Source organism: Sebastes umbrosus, chromosome 1 (genome assembly GCF_015220745.1).
Source record: "Sebastes umbrosus isolate fSebUmb1 chromosome 1, fSebUmb1.pri, whole genome shotgun sequence".
NCBI lineage: Eukaryota > Metazoa > Chordata > Actinopteri > Perciformes > Sebastidae > Sebastes > Sebastes umbrosus.
This window is the reverse complement of record NC_051269.1, coordinates 24,295,466-24,308,838: the sequence shown is the minus strand read 5'-3', so window position 1 is coordinate 24,308,838 and position 13,373 is coordinate 24,295,466. Positions and strand designations below refer to the sequence as shown.

The following is a 13,373-nucleotide window of genomic DNA, read 5'->3' as shown; positions in this document are numbered from 1 at the left end:
ATTCTCCAATGAATCTCCAAGTTAATAATAATGTTTGATAACTGCTCAGTCATGCACTGCACAGCAAAGACAAGAATATTATTATTATTTTTTTATTATGGCAAGAAGAGCTGCAAATAACACAACATCAATAGAGCACACTTCTGCCTTTTCAGTTTTCATTTAAACTCACACAGACACAGGTGTACTTCAATACTTATGAGGACCCTCGCTGACATGATGCATTTCATTTGCAAGTTAACAGCGCATAATATACACAGTACACACACCTCTTAAAGGAGACATATGAAAAATTTGCTTTTTCAGTGCTTGTGCACATACATTTGGGTATCTTGAGTGCATACTAACACACAAACTGTGAAATAAAACAAGGGCTGTCTAGATCAGAAAACGTGATTCAACAAGCCGTTCATATTTGGCTCCCCTTCCCATGTCACATGCAGGTTCATTAGAATATACCGCCCACAGCTTGAGAACTACCTTTGCAAAGGTGCTTCATATTGTTCTTGCAAGCTAATCTGAGCATACTGGGCTTTTTCAGGAGGGGGTCTTAAAGAGACAGACACTAAAACGGAGCGTTTCAGACTCGGGCTGCAGTCAAAAATCCCATCCTACAATTCCTTGCGGCCACAACATTTAAATCGACACACCATTCTGCCGTTGACGAAAACAATATGCTTATCTTGCATATTATTTGCATTCGGTCATCTACTAATTGGAATTAATGTTGATACATATGAGTGGACAGTGACAACCATTTCGTTTCACTTTATTTTTAATTATTTATTGATTTTGAACATGTGAGAAATGCCTAAGTAAAAAACTAAACAAGAACGACGAATACAATTAACAGTAAACATATAGCAAACTGTCAATAAACAAATAATTATCATAAATAAATATTACATGAACTGTCATGAACTCTCTTTCACATCTTTCCTCAACCTCATGATGTTTTCCATTGAGGTCAAGGAAAAATGGTTAGGAAAAGACATTAGGACGTCTAGGAGAAACCCAAAATACAAGTATGAACCTGGAAATGAGCATGATATGCCTTCTTTAAATAATCCACTGCTACCACCAAGTGTTCCATAGTGGATGGCATTACATTAAATATATGCAATATACAGTATATTTTGACACATTCAAAGTGTTGTCTGAGCCACAGACTGATGGTATACTGTGCTCTCTATTTTCACAATGAATGGGACTCATTAAACCATCCTGCAGCCTGTCATCATGGACCTCAACATAAGTCAACCGATTACAAGGAAAAGTCGTCTAATGGTTTCAGTAGGTTGCAGTATGCAGATAGCTAAATATTGATGCTCGAAGACAAGACTATTTAAAGTATTACAATACCACACTGTATGCAGGATTAGAGCAGGACTGCTGAGTAAGTATACCTTTTAGATCAATAAATAACTGCATCAGTAAGTGCAGTTAAAAGTGTACTCTCATTGACGTACCTTTTCCTGAAAATGATTAAAACGTTTTGCCCTAGTACACGCTTAAGTGCATAGCAATGTTTGATCAGACCAAAACATTTTTAAAAAGTATATCACAATAAATCATGATCTCATTAGCCACTGTTAATGTTCCATCATGCATTGCCATTCCAGGAACACATATATTATACTTTTTCTTTTTCTTCTCTGAAACTCTACTCAATGGTTCTTATGCAGACAATATACATTTCTATAGGTTTTTGTCCTTCCACAAAGTGAGCTCAATGTATGTGTAAGAACACGCCGGTCATGTTACGTCAGGGAGAGCAGGTTGATGTCGTAGCAACCGTCCACCTGGAGCAACAAAGAACAAAGCAATGTGATTTTTTTTCCCCTCCATTCATGTCTTTATAAAGCATATGAACACTCACACAGGTGCTTTCACTTATTCTGGCTGATCGGATCTCTTTTCAGGACCAGATGGGCGTGTACAGACCACACTTATGTTAAGATGTGTTGCACCTGTTGCAAATCACAACTTAATTTTAGGACTGTCAAACGATAAAAATATTTAATCGTGTTTAATCGCAAATTAATCACACATTTTTGTATCTGTTCAAAATGTACCTTAAAGGGAGATTTGTCTAGTATTTAATATTCTTATCAACATGGGAGTGGGCAAATATGCTGCTTTGTGCACATGTACATATATGTTTATTATTGTAAATCAGTTAACAACACAAAACAATGACACATATTGTCCAGATATTGTTTCACAAACTGCAACCCCACAAGACTCCGATCTTTTTGTTTGCTGTAACACTAGGTCGGCTGCACCCTGCTCAATTGGTTGTGTGTCTGCAGAGGGTCAACACCTTCAGTTGGCTCTCTGTGTTTACATTGTGTTTAGTGATTCTGTGTGTTTTGATTTTGAGTTTGCACATCTTTAGCCAGCCTCTACTTCTCTTTTGTGTTCCCCCTCAGTGACTCCCAACTTACATTTCATATTGGTCCGATACCTTTTTTGTTGGTCTATCATTTTTGGTAGATTTAGTTGGCGGCTGTTGGGAGTTATATTCCCATTGTTTCCTTTTAGAACCCAAGGAACCCTTTTATTATTATTTCTGTGTGCAGTTCATTTTTGTTAGTCTCCCAGTAGCAACCCCTGTCATTCAGATGTTTTGTTTTTTTAGGGAACGTAACAGTGTGTTTCAGACTCACATCAAATCGTCCGATGGAGGCTGTAGTCTGGTTGGTCTGCATCACCTCAGTCAGAGCCCACATCTGCTGGATACTGGATGATACAGTCTGGGGGTCTGGGAGGCCCTTGGAGACAAACAGGAAATAGATGTCAAGCAGAGGAAGCCACGGTGCACTGCAGGCCATTCACTTACTTATCTTATTTATCTGGGAACCCATCGGCTATCGGTCTGACGACGCATAAGCCTCTGGGGGCAAGCGACTATATTTCTGGGCTTCCGTTGTAGCTTCCTTTTTCCTTTTCCGTGCGATGCTCATTGTGTACTGTCCGATTAGCAACCTGAGATGTGGGACTGGAGTTGGAGCTCAGAGATGACGTGTATGACTGGATTGTTTCACAAGTAGCCAGTTTACAAGCTAATTTTGAACCAATAAAAAGCTAAAATGAATGGCGGGTGGGTTCCCAGATCGCATTCGGCCAATGTGTTCGGCCTCTTTTGCTCTCCACATGGACTGTTTATCTGCATTCAACCGAAGCCAGCTCAATGGTCAATGCTACTTGGACTACAAACAGGAACCAGAATGCATATGAATGCAGTATTGGTTTATAGAGATTACTTTTTATTTGCATACACACAGTACTGTGGCTAGGATTTTAGAAATGCTGAGATCATGAGTCCAAGTCATTTCTGCCCTGCACAAATGTAACCAAAGACAAAAATTAAAGTCTCAAAATTGTTTTAATTGTTTTGAATTATTAATTTATTGTATTATATTCTCTGTAAATTGTATTAGTTTTCAGCTTTGTGATAATGCATTTTTCACATAATCCAATTGGGTTTTTAAATGCTAAATTTAGCCTAAAAAGTAGAATTAGTAAAGGAACACAATTTATTTAATTAAAAGTGTATCAATATAATAATGATTATTATTATATTGATACACTTTTAAGGAAATACATTGTGTTCCTTAATAATGATTATAATAATAATCATTATTATTATTATTATTATTATCATAGTATGACACCGTTTTCACAGACAAAAAAATAGTCAGACACAAACAAAAGAAAGAATTGTACCTCCAGGTCGGGATGTTTGTCAACCAGCGTCAGGTCAGACAGCCAATCAGAAACCTCCTTCTCTGGGTCCTAGAAGGAGGAGAATTGCATGCCATTTAAATTGTGCAGATGAGTCAAATGTTGCATTACAATACAATAATTTAGCTAGAATTTAAATGTCTGTCTGTTAAATCCACTGTATGTAGGACGTGAAAAGTCCTCACTTGGACTCCATCTGGTGGTAGTATTAGCAAGTTCTCTTTTCTTTCTTTTTTTAAATTTTATTTGGTTTGCAATACCGTCTTTTTATTTTTATTATCATGATTTTCTTTTATTTTTCTGAAACTATTTGTGTTGTGTTTACCACCATCACTATAATCACCCCGAACTCTCATTCAACTCCCAACCCCCTGACACACATACACACACAACATATGCTTTACACTACATCACAACATTACACCAGTATCACCTCCACCGCTATTATATCTTTTTTTTTTTTTTTTAAATGTTTATTACACCTCATCTTTAGTGCCTATGGATCATTTTGTGCTGATATGGTTTTAAACTTAGAAGGCAACAGGCAACTAAAACACCTAAACGTCCGTCTCTTTATATCCAAAATACATAGGGTTTTATTTTGTTCCTGATGTGGCTTCATTATTAATATTCAGCTGAAAGGGTGCAAGTTTGACGAACACATTACTACATAAACATAATGACCCGCTGTCAAACTAAACTTTACACATTAGACATTCTCCCTCACTCCCCTCTTTATTAACAGGTAAAGTGCCTGTGAGCACCTTTTAAAGCACTCTACAAATCAAATGTATTATTATTATTATCATATAATAATAATACCACAGACTGAGTTGGCAAAGCATAATTACACTACAAATCAAGCAGTCCCTGGAATATTATCCTGATGCAACATAAAAGCTAGGGGAGCAGTTACCTTACTGAATAACTACCTCCACTCTCAGTGGCATTTAAGCCTCATTAAGTATATTATTCCACCTTTGCCATCTCATCGAGTTTGTTATTAATGCTTGTTTACTTTGATAGAAAATGTATTCAAAGTTTTTGACTGTCTGTCTAAAAATAAAAAATAAAAAACACAAAACTAACCGGCTCCATATGAGGGAATATTTTGATCTCTTCAAGGCTGAAGGCCAGCCAGGCAGAGGACGGCTGTCTCAGGATCAGTCTCACAGACACAACATGATCCGGCTCCACCTGCATCTATACAAACAACAATAAAGAATAACATGATTAATGGGCAGACAAAAAGGGGTTCTCAAGTATTTCGGATCAGGGAATTAAATGAGAAAAACATATAGAAAAACATTAGGGCTAATTTGAAATAAATAAAACCTGATTGTTAAATAGAAACCTCCTTTAAAGGGGACATATCATGCTCATTTCCAGGTTCATTCTTTATGTTGGGCTTCTACTAGAGCATGTTTACATGTTTTAATGTTAAAACAAGACATTATTATTCTCATACGGTCTGTCTGAATATACCTGTAGTCACCCTCTGTCTGAAACGCTCCATTTTAGCGCCTGTCTCTTTAAGAGTCCCCTCCCAAAAAAGCCCAGTCTGCTCAGCGTTGCAAGTGTTTCTTCTCTGCGCTGTCGCCGTCGTCACAGCATCACCAAAGAAGTGAAAGTCAATTATACCTTCCATTGTAACATCAGCGCCCAGCAGCAAAGCTATGCTTCCGCCATTTTTAAGTGTATTTGACTCAACTACCATAATGATGCCAGTTAAACGTCCGCCTACAAAGTGCCGAACAAAAGAAAAACTAAATTATTTAATTTCTATTGTCATAATTTTAATGTGTCTGTCTCCGATAGCCAGCTGTTTGGGAACAGAGACGTTAATACATCTGCCACGGTACAGGCTTGCAGCTTACAGCCCATGACTGTATTGATGTGATGTATTGAATTTAAGCCAATGTATCCATTATTACAGCTGCATACAGCAAGCAGAAGGCTGGCAGAACCGGATATGTCATATGAGCGTGCAGGGCGGTGCAGTCCCGTTGGTCTGATGCACGTTCATTATGCCGAGGAAAATAACTTTTGGCTTTAAGTGAATTTTACAACTTTTAGGACATAATGATTTAAGTGAGCCTATTTAAGTGTTTGTACTGGGAAGTTGATTTACATGAAAAAAAAAAAGTATCCTCTAATTTACAGATGTTTCTTTATACATTCATGACCACAGACTCATTGTCCTTTTCAGTCCAAAATGGCTTCTATACTCTTTGGGATCAAGAGACAGACTTCCTAAATGTCAGACACAACGGAGCAACCAATGAAAATGTTGAGTCACAGATTTTTGGTCGCACTCAGGAGCCACGTGAGATGTATTCAAGGAAGCTCTCTAAAAAGTTTTTTGGCAGGTATAATTTGTAATTTACCAGCCAATGTGACAAGTGGAAAACCCCCGCTTTAACAGGGAAACAATACTGGAGAGGCATTTGGCAGAGAAACAACTAATGTTTTGCATTTTCAAAAAAATAGTTTTTCACTTCCTGTTCAGTTCCAGTCCCCATACAAATAATTACTGCGGTAACAGAATACACTGAGAATCCCTTAACGCTAAAATATGACAAACAATTACCCATAAACAGTGAATAAACACATTATTACCATCACCCTTTAAACTATGTCAGACCATCTGAAGTAAACAAAAATTAAATCACCATCCACCATCTGGCTCTGTTTGCAATGAGAATAAACAAGAAGTGATAAATAACTCAGTTTGTATTGTCTCCACATATCAACATTACAATGCTTATGGAGCCTTTCTTGCAGAGTTGGCTGGCTCGCGTCCAACGCCAGCTGAGAGGTAAAATAAACGGCACTAAGCTCTGACAGGCTGTGTTAGTTTTATGCCCAATTGGATCTGTTGGTTTACAGATCGGATGTGAAGTTCAGCTGCAGTTGTGTATAGTCGGCTATCATTTAATGTTCACTAGGATATAAGAGGAAGGAGTGGTGAGAATTTTTTTTTCGCACGGAACAGTGTTTGGCTGTGGCTGAACACAACTTTGGACCACCAACACAAGATCAATTTATCATGATCTTAAAATGTTGCTATTGTTTGCAAGTGCACTTTCTCACATACTAGAGGAACAAACAATATCCGAGTGCTGTCAAGGGACAGCCCTTCACTAGTATATCACATTCGTACATGTCCTCATGTCCCATATATAGTCAGCTCTTCAGAGTGTGCTGACTGCAATTAGAAGATCGTTCACTTATCACAGGATTCTTGGTTCCCCAGCTTTTCCTTCCCACGAGACGAAGTATCCTTGACCCCCTTTGCACATGGCATTAAAACGCGTTTTGGGAAGGGCTGTCAATCGATTAAAGTATTTAATCGTGATTAATCGCATGATTGTCCATAGTTCATCACAGTTAATCGCAAATTATTAACAAATTATTCACACACTTTTCATATGTTCAAAATGAAACTTAAAAGGAGATTTGTTGAGTATTTAATACTCTCATCAACATGAGAGTGGACAAATAGTCCCATAGATGTGTATTAATAGGGGCCTACTACACCCATTAGTAGATTTTATCATCTCGTCACATGGTATATCACCAAAAAAAGGTACAAAAGAACACGACAGCAACCTCTAGCGACAGTAGTAATTATGACAGAAGCAGAAGTGGAAGTCAGGTGCTGTAGTTTAAAGTGTGAAACTCCATAATGGAGGGAGGTGGATGGGTGTTCGCATCCTGTGTAAAACCAACAGCATGTTGTCTTTTTGTTCATGGTTATTTTAAGCCAAAACAAAATGTTTTTCCTGAAACTTAAACAAGTATTTATTTTTGCATAGACCTAAAGAAGTTGTAGTTTTATTGCGTAAACCTGTTTGTTTTGCCTAAACCTATAGAAGTTGTAGTTTTATTGCGTAAACCTGTTTTTTTTGCCTAAACCTATAGAAGTTGTAGTTTTATTGCGTAAACCTGTTTGTTTTGCCTAAACCTATAGAAGTTGTAGTTTTATTGCGTAAACCTGTTTTTTTTGCCTAAACCTATAGAAGTTGTAGTTTTGTTGCCATAATCTAAAGAAGTTGAAGTTGTGTTGCCTAAACATAACAAAATGTGTGTTCTAAACGTAACATTTAATAAAGTTTTACAACAGTAGTAGGCCCTTAGTGACCCACATCTATGGTGCTTGTAGCAAATGGTAACGCCTAATGGCCTGATAACAGTCGAATTGGGTGCAGCTTCACTCTCTCTAAAACAAACACACACACACATAGCAATCGGCGCTGCATTCTGTCCTTGTCTCTGTCCTCAGTCCTGACAATTGTGCGACTATAATGCATAAAATTGGTGGTTTGCAAGTCGGGCTTGGGTGGTTGATTAACTCATATTTTTGCGGATCAGGTTAAATCATGACTAGATACAATCTGAGTTCGAGATGGATTTTAATGCCAGGTATAAAGGGGGTCTTTCAGACGCAGAACCCAAATTGCTCCGAATGGTTAGGCCAGAAACCATCAACCTGACAATCAGGAGCCTGTTTCCCTGGTGAATTAAGGACACCAGACCGTAGGATACTCCAAACTAATAGTGGTGTATCTTATGCATACACAAACCAGCACACAAACACACATGCTCCATCCCACCTGTGTCCTGTGGATGGAGCAGTAGTCTTGGGAGCCTGCCTCGGTGTGGGGGTTGTCCATCAGAGGCAGGTCTCTTAGAGCAGTGGACCACTTAGCGGGGGCGTCCTGGCCGGGGCTCCTCCTCAGCAAACGCACAGTCACATAGGCTGTGTAGTAGTTCTTAAAGGTGATTTCCTCAATCTGAAACACAAACAGTGATCATGGTTTATAGAAACTGTACAAATTGGTACATGCTACATTATCATTCTGCTATATTTACTACAAATCTAGATCATGTGGTAAAACTTATTTGAGAATAAGAATAGTGTATGTCTCAAAATGGTCACAAATGTGTATTACATGATCTACAAATGAAAAAAAAAAGATTTATAAATGTGTACAACGATTTGTGCGTAATTTTGGATACTCACAAATGTGTGTTCTGATCTACACACAAATTAAATACACGTAAAACAGTTTTACAAATGCACACATTGCAACCTGACTAAATATTCATATTTTACGTATACATTTTGAACTTCAATTTCACAGGTCTGATCATTTTCGCTTTCGAAAAGCTTCTTGTGTGCGCACGGATTGCCTGATACGCATGGATCAGACTACATTTGCGTGAGAATATTTTCAGGTCTTCAGCTCCACGCAGATCCACAAATGCACCCTGCGTTTAAGCGCTGGTGGAAAACTGGGACATCCGGGTTTTCGGTGAAATCGTGTGTAATTTCAAAGTGGATAAGTTGTCAACCATCGATTAGAACACGTACATTTACCAACTATATACTCAATACAGTAGCCTGTAAGTGTAAATATATGGTTTAAATAAGCTACTGCGAGGTAGAAACAGGAGTGAATGCCATTGTGGGACATCCCGTTGACTCATCCTTTAAAGTGAGTATAAGCTAAACCAACTGTTGAAAGCAACATGTGTATGCGTTGTAATATGGATATAACATAAGCTCAATAAATAAGCTCAATATTTCAGGTAACGTCGGATAACGTAATCTACGTCTGTTAGTTTGGTGCACTGTTCATCCTCTGATAATTAACGTTAGCTAAACTTCAAGGCTACAACCAGGCTGTTTGGGTCATTTTATCAAATAGTAGTCACCAGTGAATAAATATTAATATTTTTATCAGGTTGTGATGTGTGCATTTGTAAAACTGTTTTACATGTGTTCAATCTGATTGATATTTGTGTGTAGATTGGAACATGTCTTTGCATAAATGTTTTGAGACTAATTTCGTTTCATAATAATGGTTGGATTGAGTTGTTTTTTTAGCATTGGAACCAACTTAAAATTAGTACATATAACAGGGCTGTCAGTACAAATAAACCTAAGTTCTCTGGTGACCTGCTGGATAAAATTAAACTTAAAAATGAAGAGCACTTGCACTATATATGAGACTAATAAAAGCATATTGGTTCCCAGAAAAAACATGCCTCCAGTCCATATTGGTTATTAACCTATTGTTTAAGAAACACAGAGTCTGCCAAATCACAGAATTAACATTTAAACCTAAAGACAAATGCTTGGCAGAGAAAATTCCTTCATGTATAAACTCGCTCAAGGCAGACGCCTTTGAAGCTTGAAGCTTGGCGCTAATGAGGAGTCACTCTGCATTAAAACATTTTAATTAGGACTAAATGTTAAAAAGTAGGTCAATGCCCAAAATGTTGGAAGTCTCTCTCAAGCCAGAAATACAGCTTTATATTTAAAGAAATGCTTTGTGTGTGTGTTTATATATTCTGCTTAGTTACTAGACCGTGCCGCGGGGAGACACCAGAAACATGGACGTTGCATAAATTAAGGGAAAATGGTACTTTAAGTGTTTATTTTAACGGCGTGCTTGGAGCCAAGAAAATCAAACGGAAGAGATTACATAGTTCTTTAGTGATATGCTGTGCATTCTTCTACAATTACTTATAGGTTCTTGGGTCAGATGTATGGTCAGAAGATCTGACCATACATCTGACTCAGAAAACCAATAGTAACGTTTGCATTTTGTTTTTTTGCAGGTTTTAAGAGAATGTGAGCACATCTTACAGTAGCAGGCATGACTTAATAATTAATTTACAACTACTTGTCCAGTATTATCTTAGTAGATGAAGAGAACCTTTAAGGTCACAATTCTATAAAGTGTTGCTTCATAGGATAGAATGAAGATCAGTGTAGTGGCTCGAGCTACAGCTATGCACCTGCTGTCAAAGTTAACAAGATAATAACACATTAATGCAAATTTGTTTTAACACCATTCATTTCTTTAACGCATTAACAGAGCTTGTGATTTTTAGGTTGTAGCGGGCTCAGATTTAAAGCTAGATTGAAGATAAACTGACCTCAAGATTTGTGAATGAAAATGGGTTCGCTGGGTACCCACGAGTCGCCCCTTTACAAACGGTGGAAGGAAAGGCATTTTTTTGATAAGACTGAATATGTATTGTGCATTTAATAAACAGATTTCTGTGGTAAGTGGTAGCTTACATTGACAGGCTTTCCGAACGGGAGGGTGACATCTACAACACAAACACCAGAGTAAGCTGCGTCGGTTTTGGTATCTCCAATCTGCAGGTAGACGGGAGGTTTGATTGTGCAGTTCACAGGCTTGATGTCATCAGTGTTCCCGCTCATCTTCTGGAAACAAAAGATAGTCACACACTTGATTTAAATGACACACCTTATCTAAATTGGCTAAAGATATGCTCAAGTGGTCAGAGTAAACACTTGTTGCAACTGGCTGTGCTCCTGAAAAGTCCTGCTACCTACCAAGGTCTTAGTGTTGTTGATGTATCTATCCAAATGGGTTTTTTAACAAAACTACCGATTACAATTTCCCGTAGATTGCACATTATATCATGTGACTATGTTTTTTCTATACGACCCTTTGTTATTTGTTTTTTATATTGTTTTATGCATTCATCTTTTTGAATTTTTTTAAGTATTTTATTTCACTTTGATGGAGAAAAATCTATGACTTTTACCTAAAACTAAGGGAATATGTATTTATTTATTTGTATTTCTGGATGGGGCCATAAACGATTAATACCTCCCTTTCATATCAGCTCTGCTTTTTGAAGTTTTTAAACTGCTGCAGATTTCGACAGATGTTCATATGTTATTACAAAAGCCTGCAGCAGAGGGCAGGCTTACTCCATGTATTAGACCTCGATCACACAGTCAGTGAGGGGTGCTGTGTTAAAATCTAAAGGCCTCTCCTCCACTAAGCTCATCATCTCATGCACTGGCACAAGCTGCTTGCACATGTTGCATATTTTTTCTGCACGCTACCCCATGTGTGTGTTTGTGTGTTCTTGTGCTTCTTGCATTTTGATTACTAGCTTGCCTTTCAAACCATTGCAAGATTTGTGTCACAACCAGTATGCAACTTCCACATCAAGTGTGATGTGGAAACTTAAAGTGTCCAGGTCACAAACACTGAGAATGGACTTTTCGGTGAAGTAGGAGACATCATATATATATATATATATATAGAGAGAGAGAGAGAGAGAGAGTAGGTCTAAGACCTGCTCTATATATAAAGTGTCTCGAGATAACTTCTGTAATGATTTGACGCTATATAAAAATAATTTGAAATTGAAATTGAATTGAATCTTGTTTCCAGCAGTTAAACTTTTGAAATTAACAATATTTACATATTCATAGATTCTGGATTTGTCAATGAGGTAGAAGAATGACATGTAACCTACTTTTAGGATTTTTTTTTTTATCATGTCATTCACAAATTATTAAAATTATCGATTAGTATTTATTTATTTATGTATTTATTTATCCATTTTATTCATTTATTGGCTCGCTACGACCCCTCCTCTACAGATTAATTTACTTTTTTTCTTTTTCAAATTAGTAGCCAGTGAAGGAAAAGAAAAATGATGACATTAATAAAAATGATAATCTCAGTCATAAAGATAACAATATTACTTAAAAAAAAAAAGCAGGGGCGAACTATGGTGATATTTTATATTATATTATTATATATATATATATATACATATATATATATATATTACATTGATGTAACAGGGCTACAGTAGATCAGACTAACTGGCTGTATAGTTTCTTACCTAGTATAAATAAAATACATAGAGCTATTTTTAAAAAACAGACTGGACATTACATTTTTTTTACTAACCTTACTGCAGTCTGCTAATTTCTCTTAGTATACAACAAGGACCAACATGGGATGTAAACTCTTGTGACTGTAAAGTGTTGTGATGAATGCAACACTCAATCTAACCCAGTTTAACATTGTTGTTCTGCTCTCTGTCCAGCTGCTGGTCCTCTCTCTCTGCTACAGTAGCACCACGGACAGCGACATGATCAGGAGCAGACAGCAGGAACATGTAGTTTAACTGACCAGCAACACTGACGGCTCATAATGTGACATATTACTGTCGTGATGCTGCAGATCAACCTGTGAACACTAATACTAATAACCCTGAAGCTAGCAGTGCACAGACTGGTGCTAGCACGACAGCTAACGGATGAGTCGGCATTGTTGGTGAAATAAGGGGTCGAATAAATCCATAAAGTGACTCTGTGTTGGTTCAGCACTCACCTTTCTTTGCCAGAGAGGAGTCACAGCTTGTAAAAGTGAACAGTTAAGATAATATCAAGACTGAAACGCTTAAAGTGGCACATATATGTTTGTTGACATGCTAAAGCTACTGTACGCTGTTTGCTGCTTCCTGACTGTAACCAAGACGACAGTGAGAGTCTTAAAGGGCCAGCAGCACTCGTGATGTGTCGGTTGCGAACGAGCCGGTTCAAAGAGCTGGCTCTCTTAAGTGAACGATGGGAGCCGGCTCCAGACCGTGAGCCTCATTATCTCACTTATTCACGTGAGACTTCCCTGTGACGCTCCCTTCACTAACGGGACATGTCCACAGGATCTGCCCTTTCCAAAAACACCCCAGTGGACACGTACCATTATGGTACGTGTCCACCGGGGCATTTCTTATCGCGAGGGCACGCGTCGCCTCCCAGCATTGGACGC

The 13,373-nt window shown here is 37.8% G+C and overlaps 1 protein-coding gene across 2 annotated transcripts; it reads right to left on the bottom strand.

The window, feature by feature from the left end:
• Window positions 1-375: 375 nt before the first annotated feature.
• nicn1 (nicolin 1) lies at window positions 376-13,097 on the bottom strand. 2 transcript variants are annotated; one of them, XM_037764463.1, is made up of 7 exons: window positions 12,936-13,097; window positions 10,844-10,990; window positions 8,364-8,543; window positions 4,837-4,950; window positions 3,730-3,798; window positions 2,670-2,774; window positions 376-1,802 (listed from the first exon to the last, which is right to left on the bottom strand). In XM_037764463.1, the coding sequence occupies exons 2-7, from the start codon at window positions 10,988-10,990 to the stop codon at window positions 1,761-1,763; spliced, it is 657 nt and encodes a 218-aa protein (XP_037620391.1). In that variant the 5' UTR covers window positions 12,936-13,097; the 3' UTR covers window positions 376-1,760. The 2 variants fall into 2 exon arrangements, with proteins under 2 accessions (XP_037620391.1, XP_037620301.1); XM_037764373.1 differs by having other exon boundaries at window positions 377-1,802; window positions 10,844-10,993; window positions 12,936-13,095.
• Between the last annotated feature and the right edge of the window lie 276 nt (window positions 13,098-13,373).

Coding starts and splice junctions, on each gene's coding strand:
- nicn1 (XM_037764463.1), bottom strand. CDS start 10,990: ATGAGCGGGAACACTGATGACATCAAGCCTGTGAACTGCACAATCAAA. Junction 4,951..8,363: donor GCTCCATCCACAGGACACAG/GTGGGATGGAGC, acceptor TTGTTTGTATAG/ATGCAGGTGGAGCCGGATCA. Junction 2,775..3,729: donor ACAAACATCCCGACCTGGAG/GTACAATTCTTT, acceptor TTTGTCTCCAAG/GGCCTCCCAGACCCCCAGAC.